At 41.9% G+C, this 24,301-nt stretch overlaps 1 protein-coding gene across 3 annotated transcripts in view; it reads left to right on the plus strand.

The window, feature by feature from the left end:
• The window catches only part of osbpl3b (oxysterol binding protein-like 3b), a 59,435-nt gene that overhangs the window by 16,914 nt on the left and 18,220 nt on the right, over positions 1 to 24,301 (plus strand). For all 3 annotated transcript variants that reach the window (XM_034103526.1, XM_034103525.1, XM_071206149.1), the window contains exons 2-7: positions 18,685 to 18,839; positions 21,371 to 21,487; positions 22,133 to 22,186; positions 22,673 to 22,786; positions 23,047 to 23,211; positions 23,373 to 23,496. In XM_034103526.1, coding sequence (XP_033959417.1) covers positions 18,685 to 18,839; positions 21,371 to 21,487; positions 22,133 to 22,186; positions 22,673 to 22,786; positions 23,047 to 23,211; positions 23,373 to 23,496 — 729 coding nt within the window. The remainder of the gene's footprint in view (positions 1 to 18,684; positions 18,840 to 21,370; positions 21,488 to 22,132; positions 22,187 to 22,672; positions 22,787 to 23,046; positions 23,212 to 23,372; positions 23,497 to 24,301) is intronic.

The raw sequence follows: 24,301 nt of genomic DNA on the forward strand, positions 1-24,301 counted from the left end.
ACACACACACACACACACACACACACACACACACACACACACACACACACCAGTGAAAGTGGAGGCTAAAAGGGGTCAGAAATACACACACGCGGGAAAGTGGAGGCTAGAAGGGGTCAGAGGGTTCAAATGTGATATACAGTGTATATATATATATATATCTAGCCTCTAGTATATATATATATATATATATATATAGAGACAGACAGACAGATATACACAAATACACACCGCACCTGTTACTGAAAGTGGGGGTCAGAGGGTTCAAGTCTCAAATGTGTAATGGGTAAGCTCCTCCCACACTGGGATACATTATACTCTGCACTTAACGTACAGTATACTCACAATACTATCAGACAAAATGAGCAATGCAAGTGAAGAGAGGACAGCCCTGGGCTATATGGAATACATCCTTGAGGAGGATCACGACAGCGAGATAGAGGAGAACGTTTCCGAGGATGAAGACTACCTTGAGGTAAACGATGAAGATTCTGATTATGATCAATCAAATGAGGAAACTGATATTAGCCCAGATGCGACATTCATGTCCAGAAATTGTGAAATTCAGTGGTCCTCATCCCCTAATGGACGCCAGGCAACACTATCGGCAGCAAACATAATGAAGGCAGTGCCAGGGCCCACCAGTCTCTCGTGTCACAGACATCAAGTCTGCTTTTGAGCTGGTAATTTCGAACACAGTGCTGAAGATCGTTCTGGATATGACCAATCTGGAAGGGAGACGTGTGTATGGGGAGGAGTGGAAGGAGCTGGACGAAATGCATTTACATGTGTATTTGGGTCTCCTCATCCTGGCTGGGGTCTACAAATCCAAGGATGAATCGACAGCCAGCCTGTGGGACGCAGACACAGGCAGGAATATATTTCGAGCCACAATGTCTCTGGGGACTTTCCACATTTTCTCAAGAGTGATCCGATTTGATAATCGTGACACAAGAGCTGGCAGACGTGAGAGAGACAAGCTGGCAGCTATCAGGACAGTGTGGGACAAGTGGGTAGAGCGGCTTCCACTTCTCTACAACCCAGGACCTAATGTCACAGTGGATGAAAGGCTGGTGGCATTCAGAGGTCGTTTCCCATTCAAGCAATACATGCCTTCGAAACCGGCAAAATATGGCTTGAAAATATGGGCAGCATGTGATGCAAACTCCAGCTATACACTGGAAAGCCAGTTGGAGGAGCCCCAGAGAGGAATCAGGGCATGAGGGTTGTGCTCGACATGGCACAGGGTCTCAGGGGTCACAACATAACTTGTGACAAGTTCTTCACGTCCTACAGCCTGGGTCAGGAGCTCCTGAAGAGAAAGCTAACAATGGTTGGAACTGTACGAAAGAACAGAACGGAACTCCTTGCCGAAATGCTGGTGATCAAGAACAGGGTCCCTCAATCCTCCAAGTTTGTGTTCACAGACACCACAACCCTACACACACACACACACCACACACACACACACACACACACACACACACACACACACACACACACACACACACACACACACACACACACACACACACACACACACACACACACACACACACACACACTCTTAATTGCTGTTACAATAAAATACTTTCAATACAAATCCTTATGACTCATTTGGCTTGATTCTAAGTGAACGGGTCAATTTGACCCTGAACAGAAGAGGTGTCTCGTCTCTATTTATCAACATCAACCAATTGTAAAACAAGTTGGAACATTTTAAAATGAATTTAAAACATGTTATGTTATGCAAAACTAATGTATTTTATATCAAGGTTTTTCCAATGTAAAAAAGAAAATAGAAAAATGTGTTTGAATGTATATTTATGGGGAAAACGAGTGACTTATTCTAATGGAATCATGATCTGTGAGGGGTGAATAACACAATTGCACTAAATATTGATTTCATTGATAGTAATAAAAGGTACAAACTATGTAAAAAAAAAATCTGGATTTTGGGGCTTCTGAACATTTTTGGATAATTAAACATGCACTGGGTCAAATTGATCCACGAATATTATTGCTGTTACAAAAAACGAATATAACAGGAGGGTTAAGAATGAAACACTTCTTGACTATATGGTTCTCTCTGCAGAATTAATTTGCCATGCAGTTACACTGTCCACGTGTTTTCGGAGAAGGATACAGGGCAGGAGTAATGGTTAGAGACAGCCATTTATAACTGTGCCTAAAATACACTTTCACTTTCAGGACTTTTTCATTTGTAAATGCCCATATTTTACTCCCCATGTTATCTCTTCTCAAAGCAGTTAATTGTGTTTTCTTATACTATTGCAGCCTGTTAAAAGGGCCGTATTTGAAACACACATCAGCTTTAAAGACAAAGCAATGCATTCAGTTTAGATTTGCCATATTGAGTCCCAAATCAGAGACCAGCTGCTTTTATTGATAATGTAATCATGATTTCATGAGGTTTACATCTAAAAAGCACGAAACACTGATGGGGTGCTCAATCATTTGCTCTCGAGTAAATGATATTGACATTTACTTGTTCATTCAGTGGAGTCGACTCTGCATACTAATTATTTCTCAGGTGCTCTAACAATAATTGATCATCCAATTTAATGTTTGAGTTTGACACTCGTTACTGGCTTTCTTGTAAACAGAAAAATAAGAAGTTTAATAACACTTTCATTAATATTGATTAATATTGAGCTAAACCCAGAGGATTTTTAGCCTAACAAGTCAAAACTGTGGGAAACAACTTGCCTGGCTCGGGTCAAAGGTATCAAAATGCACCTACCATCCTCTTTAATGCTTGCTAACTAACAATGCATATCTTGAGTGTTTAATCCAAATAATAACCCAGCTGTAGATAGCTATTTCCTCCTATGACCTCATTCAAAATAAGCTAATAACTTTCTGGATTTAGTTTCATGTAACAGACCAATATGAGTAATTACAATCTTCTCCGTCAAACTATCACTTTTAAAATTACATTGCATCTTCTGCATTTTATTAACATGCTTTTTCCCTTACAAATTATAAATTCCCCTGAGGGGCTTTACAATATGTACAGCAACCCCCTCTGCCCTTAGACCTTTGCAATGAGAAAGGAAAACCCATCAGGGTTTCTTTTCCCTTTCCAAAAAATAGTTTTTTTGCATTTCACATAATGAAATTACAACTAAGTGGCATTATCCCAGCAGGGTAATGCTGATATGTAATAACATTACTCATATTAAAGTGGTAACTTTTAGACACAGCAAATTGGATCCCAGTGTGCCCCATTTGGTGCGAAGCAGCTATCAGTAAATTACTTCCAAAGCAAATAGGAAGAATAATCTGTGTTCTCATGGTGACAACAAGCCTCTGATAAGAGTATCCTGCAGAAAAAATGAAATAAATTCAAATTAGGCAAGGTGTTCTGATTTGGGTTGATCCATGTGGATGGATGTCGTCATTAGAGGAACGGTAAATGAATCTCCTGACCAGAGTTTGCTTTGTTGTTAAAGAGCTTTGTATTGAGAGGAATGGTCTGTCAGAGCATGGCCGGTGGACGGTAGAGATAAGGTGGTTACCACAACACCTTACGAGGTGTTTGGTGAATGCAGAGGCAATTTGTTTTGTCAGGTTTATGCAGATTGATTGAGAGTGGAAAGACCAAGAAGAAGCTTGCAGCGTTTTTTGCTTTGGGAGGATTTTTAAATCAACATTGATTTTCTTCTATTAGGATAATTCTGTTTTATCAAACCAGCCATCACACACCACAGGAAATCAAATCAGATTTAGTTCGAGCTGAAAAGCCATTTCTTTAATCTAATGAAATCTAAGGCGATTTATTTTAGTTAAAGTCTTTCCTGTAGCTGTGTTTGTTTTATGCATTTTATAAACATAAGCGTCATAAACATCTGCTTTTCTTGGCCTTGAATTGAAATATAATTTCACTCTCACTGCCTGTATGAATTTTATATAAAACATTATCTTCAACGTCATGTATTCAAGTCAGCCAAAAATGTCTTGTTATAGGCTTAATAAATGTGAATAATCTGTCTGTTATACCATGGATACTTCTGAGCAGTGCGAGTTTGTTTAAGAGTCTGTTTCAACCCAATGTCTTTGAATTACTGTGGTGCATTAGTGTGTCCTGTCATACTTGCATACATGACTCTATTTCCTAAGACAGCTGCACCGTGGGGTCTCAACCATGAGATGTTTATTCTGGTGACTCAAATCCTAATGATGCCTGAAAGCCTGTTAGGCTTGTCAGCTCTTTGGCAGACTCTGGAGACAGTATGGACAGAAAAACATCTGCAGCAGGAACTTCAGAATGTAATAGAGAGCTCTCAGTATCGTAAATGTAGTTAGTGCAGCTTAAAAGGACATTAAGCCATCTCTAAATGCAACTGAGATCTACAGCTGACTAAGGATAAGGAGAGCTATGAGCTTTTAAAGGCAGAAATCCCCGCTAGTGACGTGTGTTTAAAAGCTTCTGCACCTGCAGACATTTGTAGACATTTTGTCCAACTGGACATTGTGAATTAACTCTTTATGTATTGAAATTAAAATATATATTGTGTTAAATGTCTGCTGTTGAGCATCCTAGATGGTTACGTAACTGGTGAGTAAACTCTGAGACCTTTGTTGCAATTAGAGCTAACATGTGTTGATTAACAGAAACGACATTGGCAACTATTTATTTTAATAGTTTTGAAATGTTGCAGTCAGCTTCATCTTCTCCATTTTGATCATTTTCAGTACTGCCTTTTATCTGTCCTGGATGAAATAGCGTTGTATAGTATTAGACTGAATCATAAAAGGACATTGATTTGATGAAAAGTAGTTTTTACGTTTTTGCAACAAATTATAGATAAAGAACGATAATTACGGATTGCAGCCCAAGTTACATGTCCTACCCACTTTTCCTACCCTCCTTTCCTGTCTGTTCTATACTGTTTGCTTTTCGAAAAACCCAACGTAAACATATAGTTCAGTGGGTTGGCATGTAAATATATGTTAAAAAGCACTAAACACAAAATACAGTTTGGTGCTGTAGTGTAGCGTAGGTCTTATCCCTTTCTCCCTGTCCTGCTACAGTATATGTCAAGATTCAAGATTCAGATTCAAGGCTTTATTGTCATGTGCACAGTAGTGTAGATATGGCAATGAAAAACGTAAGTCCCAGGCTATTCCAACATGCATCATAATATGTATAGGACATAAAACAAATAAAACCAATACAAATAGTGCACGGAATAACAGAAAATAAATAAGATAGTGCAAGAGAATGTTGTAAGATGTGCAAATAAAATAGAAATAGTGCAAGAATATCATTAGTCTTAAGGTTATTTCATCAATAACCAAAGTATTGGAAAATTCAAACTGTTTCCCAAGAACCATCAGTGATCATTCATCCTGAAATAGATGTTTGTTTCGAATTGTATAGTTGTTATTTCAGACTCCATTAACTGTCAATGTCCTCCCCAGAGGCTTAACAAATGTTTGCTGTGATACTTTGACACTGTTTCCCAAGAGAAGTTGAAACTGTTTGGGTGCAGTCCCCTTACTGCAGATGGATTTTCTCAAATAAGTGAGTGCTAAGTGAGAAAGCAGGACAGCCAGTATGAGTTTAAGCCTCCTATAGTTTCACATCTGTTAGCGGGTGTCACGCTGGTTTCTTATTCTAGAGCAGTTGCGGGGCTCACCCGCTGACACTTTACTGGAACATTCAAGAGATGCCTGTCACCTCTCCACATTACTAACTTAACCTTTTGTGTAAGAGGCACTTTGAAAAGAGCAACTGCATGTATATCTGATTTTTTTGCAAAGAGATAACACGGTGAAAGCCTGACCTGCGAACTTGCCTTTATTGATTCAAATAAATGCTTATATTATACTTCATATAGACTGAACTTCAGTGAGCCTTCCACTCACAGTAAAATCTGTAATTTCTCTAATACGCAGGGAGTCTCAAGAGTCTCAAGAGATATATATTAATAATGTTAAGTGGCCTGCTGGTCTGAGAATTTTTTTTTTTTATATGTATTGTGAACGCAACGCTGCGCAAATGTGGGTCTGACTCTGCCTCACAGAGGGTGACTGGCTGTCTACATGATGTGGCCTGCCACATACCTGTCATACACTAATGCCCTCGATTGGTCTCTGTGTGTCATTCAAGCTCGGGAGGGTGTGTATGTCTGGCGCGAGCGAGCGAGAGAGAAAGCGCGCGCACCGGTTACGTGTATTGTTGTTATTAGCATCTGGTGCTAGCTAGCGGCGCTAACGGATATAATGAGCTGTCAACAAGGTGGAGGAGAGTCCTCTCCTGTCAGACTGATAACTACAGCTCAGGTGAGGTAAAGGACTCTCTGAGTGTTTAGATAGTTAACTTAGTCTAAGTTCTCTGTGGGTCTCAAACGGTTTGGTCACCATTTATGTAAACACATATTTCCATTTGAAGGGGGAGTGATTAGTAAAATATGCATGAATAATAATTTAAAAAAGTTAACTAGGTGAAAAAAGGTAAGATAAACTTTAAAAACGTGTTGAGAGCTAAAACTAGTCTTTGCTGCTGCCTCAAAAGGGAGCAGGAGGGAGAGGGGGGAGACGGGCAGTGTTGGGCAAGTTACTTCCAAAATGTAATATATTACATATTACTTATTACTCTCTTTTGAAAGTAATAAGTTACATTACAAAATTACTGTCTCTGAAATGTAATGAGTTACACTACTTTAGTTACTTTTCTAGTTACTTTCACCAAAATAACCGCAAAAGAATGGCTAGGTATTTTAAATGCTAAAATGTAGTTTAGTGCAGCTCATTATACATCCAGTGAAGGGCAATGTGGTATAGCATAACAACTGTGTAGGCCCTTAAGGCTACTCACAACTTGTATTACACGGCTTAGTTGAATAGTCGATTCTGATTGTAAATTCTTAACATGTGACACGTTGTTAATACAGCAGTACAGACCGCTGTCAAGGACTATAATGAAGGTTGCTAAGGAGGATCAAGAAAGAGAAAGGAAAACAGGTTAAAAGACGGAGCGCTGGACGTCAGATAAATCACCAGAAGAAGGCAGACAGGAAGTAAACACTAACAGGACACGGAATGGTCTCTGTATTTTGTTTAGTATGTGGCCGTGTGCAGGCCCGGTTCCAGAACAAAATGACTCGGGGTGCCTCTGAGATTACAGGGGGCGCAGCAGTAGTAGGTTTACATGAGCAATAGTGGCCGGCAACAGCAATGAGAAATAGCATTGATGGTCCCAATGAACAGATGATGGCATTTGTTTTGTTTTGAAACCAAGCAAGTGAGAACATTTCAAGTGAGTTAAAAGTGCAATCCTGAAATATCTCATCCAGTCCAAAGTGGACTGTGACAAAGAAAAGCACAACAGCTTCAAAACTGTGCTGATAAAACAAATGAGAACATTTTGTAAATCAAGGCAAATATTATTTGAACCAGCTCATGGTTTGAAATGGCAAACATTGAAAAGCAAAAGTATTATTAAAACCATGTAGCCTACTAAATCATCACTTTGGTCCCATCATATACTCTGGGAAGAGAATATTTACTGTGCTTGAAAACTGGTATCACATCATCATGTGAGGTTGACTTTGTGACCTGGAGATCATTTCAGCTGCAACATCAGCTTGTTGATAAGCTTGGGATATGAGATCTTTTTGTAGCCATTCGTGGTGAAGGCATCTGTGCTATTGGATGCATTATTTTGACCCAACATTTCTACAGGCATGGCAGAATATGGCACTATTTTCACATATTCTAGCCCTTGTCTATTTGTATACCACGAGCTGCAAAATGACCCCCTAACCCCACTGTACAGGCGGGTACTTGTTTAGATATACCTGGGCAGGCTCTGTTTTGCCGTGGTATCCTGGCTGGCACCCGCGGGCCGCAGAGGGGCGGCGGTGTTTCGGGCGATGAAGACTGCTGCTCCGGGGTTGAGGGCGGCGAGTCAGGCGGGAGTAAGCTAGTGTCCACAACGGAGGGTAACGTGATGTCCCCATCTGACCTGTTGCTATTGTCTGCAGTAGATGCAGTGGTGCTGGCGTTTAGTGATGGTTGCTTTAACAATTTCCGTATAAATGATTATCCACAGATGTGTGTCACTGCTGTGGAAGCACTTTGGAAATGATGCACGCGCAGCGGAGCAGGTCACGCGCACCGGACACAATTTGTTGTTAGTATTTTTCGCTCCGTTCTCTTTTTTGAATAGAGGGTGAATAACATTCAACTGCCCCGAAGATCCCGGCGCGAAGCCTGAAGAGTAAACACCAGGTTTACTAATCTACCCGCACAATTTGTCTGGTGTCGGAATGTCTCGCTATGTACCATTTAATTTCGGGTTAAAATGTGTTGTAACTGCGTTACTGAGCATTGTAACGGGTAATATATTACCCACATTTCATTAGTAATGCGTTACATTACTTCGTTACAGCAAAAAGTAATATATTACTGTAACTCCGTTACTTTTGTAACGCGTTACACCCAACACTGGAGACGGGTGAGGCTGATTCAGGAGCCCAGACACACTCACAACTATAAATGAACCAAAAACAAATAAATAAACAAGTTTATTTATTGGTTATTATGGCCATGTTCTTATGATTTTATGATTATTTAAATGTACACAGTTCTGTTTCATATGGGTGTAGTCTCTTTATTTCCACCTCAAAGTGCACCAGATTGATGCATTTAAGTCCAACATTTAAAAAAATAATCTTACCGGGGGAACTAGCCCCCGGACCCCCCTAGAGGATTTGAGGTCCACCTCCACTTAAAATATGTTCACAGGTTCCTAATTAGATTTGCACTTTTTTTTTTAAATAGTAACCCATGTCCATATGTTTATTCTGGGGTAGTAGATTTAAAGTTTAGGACTATCACTATGGGCAGCAACGCTGTAAATTTATTGACAAATAAATCCAGGAAAATGGCACAAAAGAAAACTGGTAGTGGCCTGGCTGGGTGTATAATTCCCGGCCTGACTTATTGTCCCAGTCCCTGTATATAATGATGACATGTCCTCCAATATTTCTTGGAATTCTCCGGAAAATAAAAGTTAATCGTCACCCCTCCATTTTACATTTGTTTTATGATAAAAAAAATACTGTCTAAAGATATTATGGGCCTAGTGAAATGTCAGAATAGTTCATGACAATCTTACTTAAGATGTGTTCAGGCATTTGATTTGTAATAGTCTGTGAGATTCTGGAGTAGAAACTCCATATCATACGAGAATTCAGCTGTCCACTCAAACCTGGTATACAAATGTACTAAATGGAAAAAGGGGTGTAATTTACAATACCATTTTTTATGGATGACATTAAATATTTTCACACTGTGTGTGGGTTTGTCAATCCTGCAAGGCAAATATATAATTAGTGGGATTCCGGTATCACATTTGTTGTTAAGGTCGGAAACCATTTTATAACAAAATAATACAACAGTTGACAGTGGTGTGTAGCATTAGTCAGCTCTATATTTCTTAATTGCTTTTTTGTTTTATTGTCACAAGGCGTTGACCAGACAAAAATGCTTGCCTCTTTATATTATTTTTGTCTTAACCATGAAACATGTATATGCACTCCACATTCATTACATGAGTCTGTTTGAGTTCATGCATTTATAGATGAAAAGGAGGATATCTAGATGACTGGAACTTTCCTGTGGCTCGTGTTTTCTTTTTTGGTCTTCAGTAGCTGTCAGTGTTCATGTGATCCTCTCAGTTTCGTTGACCACTGAACAAACACACCCAGCACACACAGCCTGTGAGCTTCCCCCTTTTCACCGAGCTGTGGTCTGATCATTAGCATGAGCCACACTTTCCTATATAAGACTTAAACGTAGGGCTGGGCGATTTGGCCTAAAAATAAAATCTCGATTTTGTTCTAACTAATGGACAATTTTCGATTTAAACCTCGATTTTTTTCAGTTTTTTTCTAAACAAACCAGACCAAGGCAAAATTTCAATACATATTTTCTTTATTAACACAATAAAAATAAATGAGATTACCAAGTAGTCTAGGCCTATGTGAACAAATCAGTTGTTCAAGAATAAAAAAAATAAAATAAAAACAGCACCACGGCACTTGGCTGTCATTAATGTGCAAAGATTTTTTTTAAATCAAACTGGAAAAAAAATCTCTTGTAGGCCATCCCTGAAAAAACTTGTAAAATGAAATACAACAAATAATAAATAATGATAATGAATAATAAAAAAATACCCTCAAACAAAATAACATCCCTTTAACTTTCTAGGAAGTTGTCTTTCTACAGACCTTACACAGAACAGTTCTTTGTTCTATGTATGACTGCTTGTACCCGAACCACTTCCATACAACTGAAGTAGCACCTTTTTTAGGAATGAGTTCTTCATCTGTGTTCGTGGACATTTTTATGGTACGTCTGTCGGTGAAGCGGTGAATGTGATTGTAGTAGGCTATGTGACTACCCGATCTGCAGCTCTGCACATGCGCACAGTGTTATAAATTAAAATCAATGTTTTTGATGACATAAAGTACCTTAAACATACCGTCAGTTTAAATGCTGTTTTATACTGAAAAACCAGAAGTTCTCGTGCGCAGTTGTTAAGCTTTTATTCTGAAAATCCTTCATCTCCGGTTAGCATTTAGCATGTGGCTAATATACCATTTACTATAGAGGTGAAGTTTTTCCTGTATTGAGTATTGATTACAGTGTTCAAAACCATATAACATGAAAAGTCATGAAAGAGATAAGGAGGAGAAAAGGCGTGTTTAGATATATATGTAATGTACAATGTCTGAGTCCTCTGTTATGCTCAACAACGAACACAGCATAACAACAGCAGATCGGGCAGAGCTGCAGAGCTGCAGATCGGGTAGAGCTGCAGATCGGGTAGTCACAGGCAATGTGGCTGAGTTTTGTGCGCGTTCTGGAAAGTGAGAGAGTAAGCTACTACGGAGTCCCTTAAAGCAAAACAAATCTGCGGAGTCTAGACATTTTTTTAAATCGCGATTTTTCGGTTCAGCCATTTCACAAACCGTAGGAAAGTAAAAATGCAAATTAATCGTGAAAACCGAAAAAATCGCCCAGCCCTACTTAAACGGTCTTCATTTAAGACTGTACAGTTATTTTTAATTATCTAATATTGGTTTCCTTGTGTTTCCTATTTGTTAACAACAGAAAAAACTGTCAAGTTAAGTAAGAATCCATACTAACGCTAACCCCAACCCCTGCAGCAATGATCCTAATACTGTTTTATTCAAACCACTTACTGCATATCTTCATTGCCATCAAAGAGTGTGTGCTCTTCAGGGAGAAAGGGTAATTACTGGAGCTGTGGCGTCTAATAGTGCCGTCGCCCTGAAGGAAGGCTGAGAAGTGGTGCTGTTATATCAGATGAAAGGGTGACCTGAAGGGTGACGGTGTGACTGGCCTGCACGTTGCTGGTTTGATCCGTGGAAAGTGGATGAATAAATCATAGGAGATGGAGAGGAAGCATCGGTTGAGATGGGTGGGTAGGTGGGTGGTTGGTTGGTTGGTTGGTTGGTTGTGTTGCTGGATGGATGGATAGATAGATAGATAGATAGATAGATAGATAGATAGATACATACATACATACATACATACATACATACATACAAGGGCTGCACGGTATTGAAAAAAACTGACATCGCGATTTCCCCCCCCCCCCCTGCGGTATATTTTAACCTGTTAAACCCCAAAGTCCCGGCGGGTAATTTACTTTTTTTTTCACGACAGTGTCTCAGGGGATCGTAATATTTAAGAACCTATTAATGTGTTATACCAGATAACTGACAAACCATTTTTACCAAAACAAAACACAAGTCTCATAAGAACCATCTAAATGACCCCTGAGCGAAAAATGCTAACGCACTTTGGCACAGAACTCAAGATAAAAGTACCCTTATTACTTATCATAGCTGCACATACAAGATATCCGATTAAAGCTGAGGTTCCACAGATTATTTAGGTATATAGTATCATCACTGAGTGATCCGAACTCGGACAGGGGAAGCAAACACAGACATCACAACACGTACCTTTACGTAGCTTCTAGGGGAGATGTCTCACCATAGCTGTCAATCTGATCAAAAGACGTGTTCATTAAAACGAGAAAAAACACGGCTGACTCGGTTAATCCATAGGTTGATAATGTATCTGTGGCTTTGAAAGAATTGTTTATAATCCATAATTCCATTTTTATGTAAAAATCGCAGAGCAAAAGTTAGCTGCTAATGGTAGCCACCAGAGGGGCTGCTGCTTCCGGTCTTGGCTATGCGGCAGTCCAGCGCAGTATAACCATGGATGTATAATAAGAACAGGTGTTCATACTGGGTTTTTTATTTAGTTAATAAAAAATTATCCAACGAGTTACAGACCACTCTTTCAAATCAAAAATCAATAAATCAATGGGAAAACGTGTTTCCGGGCCCAGCAACCTAAAGGAAGTGTAGTACCGCCGTTTGGCCACAACGAATATTCTCATCAGACTCCGGCGCACTTCCTGGGGGCTTGAGTATAACACACACATTACCAAATAAGGAGTGAGAGTGACGCGAAGCCAAAACCGGAAGCTGCATACACTCTGGTGGCTACCATTATCAGCTAACTGTTGTGCTCCGATTTTTACATAAAAATGGAATTATGGATTATAAACAATTGCTTCAAAGCCACATATACATTATCAACCTATGGATCAACCGATTCAGCCGCGTTTTTTCTCGTTTTAATGCCATTGAACACGTCTTTTGATCAGATTGACAGCTACGGTGAGACGATCTCCCGTAAAAGCTCCGTAAAAGGTATGTGTTGTGATGTCTGTGTTTGCTTCCCCTGTTGCGAGATCGGATCTCTTAGATACTATACTTAAATAATCTGTGGAGTCTCAGCTTTAATCGGATATATTGTATGTGCAGTTTCGATAAGTAATAAGGGTATCTTTATTTTTGAATTCTGTGCTAAAGTGCGTTAGCATTTAAAAAAAAAATGAATAAAACCGCACGTCCCTGCGGTGTGAATATCGCGCATGCGCATATCACGGTTATCGCCATGACATGGTATATCCATCCATCCATCCATCTTCTCCCGCTTATCTGTGGTCGGGTCGCGGGGGTAGCAGTTCCAGCAGAGAGCCCCAAACTTTCTTTTCCCTGGCGACATCAACCAGCTCTGACTGGGGGATCCCAAGGCGCTCCCAGGCCAGCGAAGAGATATAATCCCTCCACCTGGTCCTAGGTCTACCCCTTGGTCTCTTCCCAGCTGGACGTGCCTGGAACACCTCCCTAGGGAGGCGCCCAGGTGGCATCCTAACTAGGTGCCCGAACCACCTCAACTGGCTTCTTTCGACAAAAAGGAGGAGCGGCTCAACTCCGAGTCCCTCCCTGATGACCGAACTTCTCACCTTATCTCTAAGGGAGACACCAGCCACCCGGCGGAGGAAACCCATCTCGGCCGCTTGTATCCGCGATCTCGTTCTTTCGGTCATGACCCATCCTTCATGACCATAGGTGAGGGTAGGAACGAAAATGGCCCGGTAGACAGAGAGCTTTGCCTTCCGGCTCAGCTCCCTTTTCGTCACAACGGTGCGGTAAAGCGACTGCAATACCGCTCCCGCTGCTCCGATTCTCCGGCCCATCTCACGCTCCATTGATCCCTCACTCGAGAACAAGACCCCGAGATACTTGAACTCCTTCACTTGGGGTAAGGACTCATTCCCTACTTGGAGTGGACAGTCCATCGGTTTCCTGCTGAGAACCATGGCCTCAGATTTGGAGGTGCTGATCCTCATCCCAGCCGCTTCACACTCGGTTGCGAACCGATCCAGTGAGTGCTGAAGGTCGCAGACCGATGAAGCCATCAGAACCACATCATCTGCAAAAAGCAGTGGTGCAATCCTTAGTCCACCGAACTGCAGACCCCCCCCCCCACGACTACGCCTCGAAATCCGATCCATGTATATTACAAACAGGATTGGTGACAAAGCGCAGCCCTGGCGGAGGCCAACCCTCACCGGAAATGGGTCCGACTTACTGCCGAGGACCCGGACACAGCTCTCGCTTTGGGAGTACAGAGATTGGATGGCCCTGAGTAGAGACCCCCTCACCCCATACTCCCGCAGCACCTCCCACAGTAACTCCCTGGGAACCCGGTCATACGCCTTCTCCAAGTCTACAAAACACATGTAGACCGGATAAGCGTACTCCCAGGCCCCCTCCAGGATCCTTGCGAGAGTAAAAAGCTGATCCGTCGTTCCACGACCAGGACGGAATCCGCATTGTTCCTCCTCAATCTGAGGTTCGACAATCGGCCTGACCCTCCTTTCGAGTACCTTGGAGTAAACTTTCCCGGGGAGGCTGAGTAGTGTGATGCCTCTGTAATTGGCACACACCCTCTGATCCCCCTTTTTGAAAAGGGGGACCACCACCCCGGTCTGCCACTCCTTCGGTACCGTTTCCGACTTCCACGCAACGTTGATGAGACGTGTCAACCATGACAGTCCCTCAACACCCAGAGCCTTCAGCATTTCCGGGCGGATCTCATCCACCCCCGGGGCTTTGCCACTGTGGAGTTGTTTGACGACCTCAGTGACCTCCCCCCGGGAGATTGGCGTTGATCCCCCGTCATACTCCAGCTCTGCCTCTAGTAGAGTTGTCGGGTTCAGGAGTTCCTCAAAGTGTTCCTTCCAACGTCCCAACACTCCATCAGTTGAGGTCAACAACGTCCCATCTTTACTGTACACAGCTTGGATGGTTCCCTGCTTCCCCCTCCTGAGGTGTTGGACAGTTTTCCAGAACAACTTTGGTGCCGCCCGAAAGTCCTTCTCCATGTCTTCTCCGAACTTCTCCCACACCCGCTGCTTTGCCTCGGCCACGGATGAGGCTGCTGCCCTTCGGGCCTGTCGGTACCTTGCAACTGCTTCGGGAGTCCCCCGGGATAACAAATCCCTGAAGGCCTCCTTCTTCAGTCGGACGGCTTCCCTGACCACCGGTGTCCACCAGGAGGTTCGAGGGTTACCGCCCCTTGAGGCACCTAAGACCTTGAGACCACAGCTCCCCACCGCGGCTTCGGCAATAGAGGCTTTGAACACCGACCACTCTGGTTCAATGTCCCCAACCTCCACAGGAATGCCCGAAAAGCTCCGCCGGAGGTGTGAGTTGAAGGCCTCCTGAACTTGGGCCTCCTCCAGACGTTCCCAGTTCACCCGAACTACACGTTTGGGCTTACCAGGTCTATCCAGAGGCTTCCCCCGCCACTCGACCCAACTCACCACCAGATGGTGATCAGTTGACAACTCCGCCCCTCTCTTTACCCGAGTGTCCAAAACATACGGCCTCAGGTCCGATGATACGATAACGAAATCGATCATGGACCTTCTGCCTAGGGTGCTCTGGTACCACGTACACTTATGAGCATCCTTATGTTCGAACATGGTGTTTGTTATGGCCAATCCATGACTAGCACAGAAGTCCAGTAACAAACCACCACTCCAGTTCAGATCAGGGGGGCCGTTCCTCCCAATCACGCCCCTCCAAGTGTCTCCATCATTGCCCACATGTGCGTTGAAGTCTCCCAGCAAGACTAAGGAGTCCCCTTCAGGAGCCCCATACAGGACTCTTTCCAGGGTCTCCAAGAAGGCCGAATACTCTGAACTGCTGTTGGGTGCATAAGCACACACAACAGTCAGAGTTTTCCCCCCCATAACCCGCAGGCGTAGGGAGGCGACCCTCTCGTCCACTGGGGTAAACTCCAACAACGAAGCACCTAACCGGGGACTTGTGAGTATCCCCACACCCGCCCGGCGCCTCACACCTTGAGCAACTCCGGAGAAGAATAGAGTCCAACCCCTATCCAGAAGTAAGGTTCCAGAGCCGACGCTGTGCGTAGAGGTGAGCCCAACCAGATCCAACTGGTACCGCTCCACCTCCCGCACAAGCTCCGGCTCCTTCCCCCCCAGAGAGGTGACGTTCCACGTCTCCAAAGCCAGCTTCTGCCGCCCGGGTCTGGTCCGTCGAGACCCTCCGCTTTCACTGCCACCCGTCTGGCAGCGCACCCGACCCCATCGATGTTTCCCGTAGGTGGTGGGCCCGCGGGACAGAGAAGCGGAGGTGTTGCCCACGTTGCCTTTTCGGGCTGGGCCCGGCCGGGCTCCGTGGCAAGCCCGGCCACCAGACGCTCGCCGACGAGTCCTCCTTCTGGGCCTGGCTCCAGAAGGGGACGGGCCGGGTATCCTCACTTCTTGTTTTTCCTTTCATGAGGTCTTTTGAACCAATCTTAGTCTGGCCCCTTGCCTGAGACCAATTTGCCATGGGAGACCCTACCAGGAACACAAGGTTCCAGACAACACAGCCCCCAGGTTCATCAGGGCACATGGTATATCGTTCAGCCCTAATACATACATACATACATACATACATACATACACACACACACACACACACATACATACATACATACATACATACATACATACATACATACATACATACATACATACATACATACATAGGCCTCCATACATATTGAAGTGACTGTTATTTTGTATATTGATTGTTGTGCTTTTATTAATATCTGAATGTGTGCATATATATAAATGTGTTGATTGTGTATATATAGGATTGGATATACCTATTTGTATACATATTTTTATATATATTTGTATTCGGGATTGTGGGAAACGGTATTTCGATCTCTCTTTCTGTACACACAAACTGAAAGATTGACAATAACGTTGACTTTGACATAGATACATACATAGATATATAGATGTTCGTCCGGCCACTTTGGTCTATTGTTGTTGTGGCTGAATTATGGGTGGAGTGTAAACCTCGGCCTGTGGTCCACAGACATGGCAGTGGTGTAGGCTGTGGCTGTTAAGCAGCACAAAGCTTGGGGAATACGGAGAAGCTAATGTAATTAACCTTGCTGCTGCTAGATGTCAACACAGGGTGTGTCTTATTCAGTGCAAGCTAGCAGGAGAATTGTATTATGATCACAAAATCTTAAAAAAATGTGTAAGTAGATTTAAGTACATCTATTTTTAGCATTTGATGAAGGTTACTGTTCATTTGTTTTTATATTGGCAAAAGAATATGTTTTTAATGCATATGCCAAGTGGTTTCCTGTGCTTGACGTCCATCTGTTTTATTGTTCACGTTTTACAACTTCCATACATTTGCCATTAAAACATCCAATGTTAAATTCCAACGAATAGCTTTGAATACTTAATAATCTGTATTCTTATCAAACCCTAACCAAAACTATGAGACTAACTAGACACTACTGACATAAAAAGAAAATAATTGACGCGAAAGTTGTCTCTCAGACAGAATCAGACAGATGGTGTTGTAATGCAGCGATGATCTCTGACCTAATGGTTCACAACTCAGTACCTCTGTGCATCCTCTGTGAAGTTAAACTAACCTGCTGCTTGTTCCCAACATGATTTACACATCATGCCTGTTGTTTGTCAGCTTCCCATTCTGTGACAAACTGCAACTCAGTGCATTATCAGAAAGGGGCTCTGTGCGCTGACGTGGTAGAGCGGGCACATCATGTTAATTAGACTGTGTGAAGTGTGACAGTATACTGAGGGTTGCACTCTGCTAAAGAGGCTCAGTTATTTTCACACTTGGTGGAAGTGACGATATTGCATTTCACTGATGATCTCACATCACTGCATCCTAACATGTTGACGCTTCCCTTGTGTAGTCCTCTGTCCCTGAGCTGTGATAAGGATCAGCCTCTGAATGACTGAAACATGTCGAAATCTGTCAGAGGAAAATGCTTCTTTTAATTTAGTGTATATCTTTATTTGGTGATCACTATTATTAATAATAATAATAATAATACATGGGACTTTTATAGCGCTTTTCATGAAACTCAAAGACGCTTTGACAGAGAATTAAGAAGAGAAAAAAAGAAAAAAAAACTATTTCTCAAAGTGCTCAATCATTATTGAGCACTGTTTTAAAGTACGACTTTGAATCGCCTCTTTTCTTGAGCATTTTCAATATTATGCTACTTTACACTTCTAACCCAATTAATTTCAGAAAGAAATACTGTAGTTGTATTCACTACGTTGATCTGACGGTTCTTTGCAAAACCTAATAATACTATAAAAAATTACCATGGATGTATTGAATGGTGTGTTAAGTTGTTGTAATCAGCTGCTTACATGTATTGCATCAGATATAAAATAATACAGTCTATAGTTAAATATAAATAAATCACTGTCTATTTTTCCTAATATTCAAATCATTGTTTAGTTTGTGAAAAATGCCAAAAGTCAAGTAATTTGAGCTGATAGTAGTTTCTTAGTTTACCTTATGCAAGCATCTGAAGGAACGTCATCTTTTGCTGTATGAACACACTTTCTGTGTGTGTTTTCGATTAATTTATTCCTTAAATGCTGACAATCCATCACTCAAATTATTCAACCCTGCTTTCTCATCTTTTTGCAGACTAATTTATGTCCTCAAGTCTTTTCTGTCCATTTTGTTTGCGTACGTGAAAACTGTTCTGCACAGCTTCCCCTATTCTACTACATGAAGATGGAAGAACTAATCGCTCTGAATAACCTAATGCATTTTTCAGTGAGACAGCTAAAAGGCTTTAAAAGGGTTTGCCTCTTAAAGCCTTCTTTCTCTCCACCCTGTCTCGTCCTGACCCCTTCTCCTGCCCATCTGCTCTCAGTAGAGGAATGTTCCGGGTGCTCCAGCCTTAGCCTGCAGTGGCCAGTCTGCAGCGAGATGGGCTCAGAGGATCGCAGTTCAGCAGCCATGTCACAAAAAATATCCTCGGTGTCACGCAGCAACAGCAGCTCCTCGTCCAAACTGGACAGCCGACAGGTAAAACACAACACACTGCCATGAAAGACTAGAAAAGTTTGAACTATTAGCTTCTCCACATTGATATTTTCTGGTTTACTGTTTTTGTTCTGCAAAAACAACGTCTTCCTGTCCTTGAGGGATTTCTCTGTGTCATGGGAGGAGATTGACTTGACAGTAAATGCCTTAACCACACAAACATTTGCTATTAGGCCCTGTGGTTTTCTCAGAGTTTCTCACAAAGCTCTATTTGGCTCTTTATTAATTCAAGCCAGAGGCAGCCCTATCTGAGGTTCCCTTTGCATTTTAGACAGCAATAACTAAATGCTGCAAACCTAAAAAAAATACGTTTTAACCTGCCTCAGTCTCAGACCACATTTCTTCCATTTGTGGGCAATTTAAGAATACTCAGAATTTCGAAAATGCAAATACGCGACATATCCCTAAAAGGTAGTTCTCCCACTCACAAATGAGTCTTGACAATAGCGCCATTACCAAACTGTTGTTGCATTTTCCTCTTCTCTTTATCTGCAGGCAGCAGACTCATTCATTATTCATTACAACTGTTCCGTTTGGAAATAAAAGTAATAATGTTTCATTACAGTCCTGCCCACAGGACACCCGGACACTAGTGGTCCATCACAGCAAATGCATCGACTGAAAATTATTTTGCAGTGCCCATGGAAAAACAAAAGAATATATATAAATATCCATCAAAAGGGCAGTTTCAAACCTGAGACAAGCTTGGATATAAGTTTCATATTATTTATAAAAATGTATGGTCACATTTTGTGGGGTTTCTCACTTGAATATATCTATTTTCTTTCACTCCTATAGGAGCAATTGTCAAGTGAGTAGTTTTCCATGTAGCACTTGCAATTAGTTGAATAGTTAAGTTAGATGTAAACACGAATATGGAGCCTAGAAATTATAAACATAACATAGCCTATAGAGGCAAGACAGGTTGAAACCGCTCTAAGAGCCAGCCCCCCTAAAGCTCAAATTGTAAAAACGTCAGCGTTTGGTTAGGCTGACTTGTTTCTAGCTGGATGCAGTAACTTCCTCAAACCCATAACTTGCTCTTAACAACTTGTTATTGTGTGGTTCAAACAAAAAATATATAAGATGTTAATTAGTGAGCTTTAGAGGTTGTGATTGGCAGATTGTTTACCATTGGACATTTCTTTCCATTCCTCATGTTTCCTGTCTGTGTGCTAAGCTAAGCTAACTGCCATTGATTCATATTCACCGTACTAAGAGGAGTGCTATCAATCTAACTATGTATTTATTTATTTGATGGTAGTGATGTTCAATGTAGGTTCATGTGATTTGTCAAATATATGGTTCAATATACATCTTACAACCATCTTAAAAGTGCAGCCGGACAATTTACAACTTGCTTTTGCTGAGAGCTAACCCCGTAATTGCACATGTCTTCTTGTCACTTGTGTTTTTACTATATCGCTGAAAGAGCCTCTCGACCTTGAAGAAAATGGCCTGGCAGTGTGTGACAATGACTCACTGTGTGAGTGTGTCAGCGGGGGCTGTGACGAGCACTCAAGTGAAAGAACAAGCCACAAATCCCGCCCTCTCCATCCCCCTTCAGAAATGAGGGTTTATTTTAGACGGCCTCACCTCCAGCCCTCTGACTGATACAGTTTGTTTAGCCAGACATGTATTTACACTGGAACATTCAGGGACACAGAGTCACCTCTAACACCTGCCAAGACCCAAGAGTCCCTTTGGATATTTGTGATGTGAATATGAATTATACTTAAATGTTTTTCCCATGTGGGATTAATGTAATTTACTGTACAATCCTAATGAAACTGCATTATCAGCAAATTGAATTCATTAAAAAAAGCGTTGCAACTTTATGAATTTATAATATCTACCTACACCCAAGGTGATGTTTGCCTATTGTGTCCATTTAACAGTACTCAAATATAATACACGACATTTAAATAAATGACGAAGACATCATTTGGGGTTTCTCTTTTGAGCAAACATACATTATACAACAGGTTTAAAAGCTAAGTAATGTACGTTAAAGGCTGCATCATTCTGTGTAAACAAAGATGTTATAGAGCTTCCTGTTTTTGCTGCCTTCCTGGAATTCTCACCACTCAAATACAAAGCTATCTGGATTAGTCTATAATGAAATATCACCTTAATCTCTGCATTTGCAGAGGGATTTGGATTGTAGCATTCTAATCTCAGAAAAGGATTATTGTGAAGAGTTGAGATTAGACAGGTAAGCTAATTTTGTAAATTGGGATCATGAGTTGAAAGTAAAGCTCAAAACTGGACACCTCATAGAGCTCCATTTTCGCTCAGCATAAAATGTATCTCCCACTCCCACAGCCTCCCACTGACTGACTGACACGGCAGTAAAGGAGACACTGAAATCTAATCAATCACACATTGCTGTATGCTTTGACTCCGACCTTGACTCTGTTGTGTGGATGATTTGTTTATTGTTACCTAACCTTACTGCAACTGTGATCTATAACTATATTGTATCTCTTCTTATAAACCACCTCTGCCCACAGGACAGTTGGGAAATAGTGGAGGGTCTTCGAGGAGGCTTCAGCAATGTCCTGGAGCCCCAGAAACAGGAGGGCTACATGCTCAAGAGGAGAAAGTGGCCGATGAAGGGCTGGCATAAGGTATAATCAACCACATGCGGCTTAATTGACCCACGTCATCTCGATCTTACTCATCTCTCAGAATGATAGACATCATGATGTATTTTTAGACATACTTGAGAATCGAACATCATTACCATTTCCCGGTTTTACTTCATACGTTCAGGTCTCTTTTCCAAAAAGATCTGCTGACATGACTCATTTGTCTTTTAAACTAATTGAATGAGCATGTGCAGTAGCTGATTTCACCCACAGAGGAGTCACAGGTGACCTGGGTCAGTAACCGCTCACGCTCTGTCTGAAAGCTTTCACTGGGATAATGCTACCTAGCTGCATTAGCTGATGGACTGTTAGTTAATAGAGGTAAAACATTTAGTATTGACCTGCAGTCAGAGCTTTTCTTGTTTTTGTGCTTTCAACTGGAACGTTTACAAAGAGAAGGATCGCAACAGAGTGAGGGAAAGAGTAATAAAGACAGAAATGATGCATGACAAGAGCCTGGGATGACAAATATCTCTCTGCAGAGACATTAACAACCGACATTAAAGAGAGGCGGACTCTGTCATGATCACAGAATCATAGCCGTGACTTCAGACTTGCTGTCAGGATGTTGCATATCATTCCGGCTGCAGATCATTTGCTCATTGTCCTAATTTCTCCATACAGAGGTACTTCTTCCTGGACAAGGGCATCCTGAAGTATGGAAAGTGCAGTGCTGATGTGAGTACAAAAGCCTTCTAGATGCATACTATGTGGTTGTCAGTTACAGAAAGATTTCAAAGGACATTTTGTGTCTTGTACCGTTGGCTGTCTTTCCCAAAATATCTATCTGTGCCAGTAGATACTCACAATCTCGTTCAAATCAAATCAAGTTTTATTTATATAGCACATTTTTAAAACGATTTTTGGTCGAGCCAAAGTGCTGTACATACAGTAAAAATACTTTGCACTAAGGACACTTTACAACAAATACAACAGCACAGTTTGTGCAGAATATCGTTGTCATTGATAGGAATCACACGGTGCATTTCACCTGCCAATTTCACATGATTAATTATCAGCAATCCAGACACTGTAATTGGGCAGGGCTGCGCAGAGCCAATAAAAGTATAATACTGCATTTTAAAACAGAACAGTATCCCTTCACAATTGTATTAATTCCAGTCCAAAATATTCATGACATTGTGTGTTGACTTTGTTTTGCAGATTGAGAAAGGGAAACTGCATGGCTGCATTGACGTGGGCCTCTCTGTCATGGCCATTAAGAAGAAAGCCAAGTGCATCGATCTTGATGCTGAGGAAAACATTTATCACCTGAAGGTAAACCGCGAAGGCTAATGAATGGAAAGCATTCCCTACAGATTGATAGGAAGTGCTGTAAAACATAGATTATTCAGATTATCCCCCTTTTAATTCCTGTAACGGATGCTTACATGGAGAGGACTTTAAAATGACCTTATGTGTTGTGGGTAAGGGAGAATTACAGTCCCTCTGTGTGTTTTTCCACCTTCACGCTTCCTCCACCTAACCTTGACGTCGGGTTGTCTCGTTGATTTCTGATTGTGGTATCTGCTCTCCAGATTAAGTCCCAGGAGCTGTTTGATGAATGGGTTGCCAAGCTGCGCCACCATCGACTCTATCGGCAAAATGAGATTGCCATGTACCCTACCGACAAGTCCTTCTACTATCCCCACTACCCCTCCGCCAACTCCCCTAGCATGGCGGAGGTTGCCTCCATCAGAAAGGTATACCTGTGCACTGCATAGTACTGAAAACTCACTTGATGCTTTCTGCTTCTGCTCATGAAAATCGATTTCACAAAGTCCCCATTTTTTTATAATTTTATAATTTTATGAAGGAAGCACATTGTTATTGGACTGACCTTTGGTTCTTTTGTCCCTTGCAGTGCATGTCTATGCGCAGACAGTCCACAGTGCATTCTGCAGGAGCCTTCCCTTTAAACTGCAGCAGCCAGGCCAAAGTAGCCGCCTGGCTCCAGTCATCTGACGACATGGATAAGTGCTCCAAAGGTGAGGCAGTAGAGCTGACTCTGCTGATTTGAGGGGTTTCTTACACTTATAAGTACTATCATGCATTTTTTATAGTATTTATATGTCTTCCATCCTGTGTTAGTTGTTTATGAACATCAGCGTCACTGACTGAATGACGTCAGCCATTTATAGTCTGTAAAGAGAGAGAGTCTGTCCTCAATGGCCAAACCAGTACATGCTAGTGTTTCTGTTCCTTTTATTGCCGATTCATTTTTATTTGTATTAGTGCTGTCAAAATTATCGCGTTAACGGCGGTAATTAATTTTTTGAATTAATTGCGTTAAAATATTTAACGCATTTAACGCATGTGCAGAATGGCCCGCCCCATACGTGCCACCAGTGGCAGCGCCAGGGTATGGCTGGGGTAGGCTACACCCATACCAAGAAATGTTTTAGCCCTACCATGAAAAATGATGTTAAAGTAAGCAAAATAAAGTCTGCCAACTCGCGCGGAGTAAATTGCACCGACAGCAGTTAGTAAGATTGATTTCAGTAGCCACGGTTTTGAAAACTTTTGTCACGTAGTGATCGTCTTCTCAATAGAACATCTTTGATAACGGCGTGGTGTTGTTGCAGGAAGTCCCGACGGAGCATACTTTTGCTGTAGTACAGGGGTGCACATAACTGGTACGCAGGTTATGTGCCTAATCTGAAATGCGTACTGTCACTTGTGTCACAAAGCGCATTTGCGTACCGACGTACTTGTGAAGCTTTTCCGGAAGGCGGTTAGATCACCGGACGACAGAGTCGGTCTCCGTGTGCACAGACAGGGCTGCTGTTAACG

The sequence above is a fragment of the Pseudochaenichthys georgianus genome, chromosome 16, assembly GCF_902827115.2.
Source record: "Pseudochaenichthys georgianus chromosome 16, fPseGeo1.2, whole genome shotgun sequence".
In the NCBI taxonomy this organism is placed as follows: Eukaryota; Metazoa; Chordata; class Actinopteri; order Perciformes; family Channichthyidae; genus Pseudochaenichthys; species Pseudochaenichthys georgianus.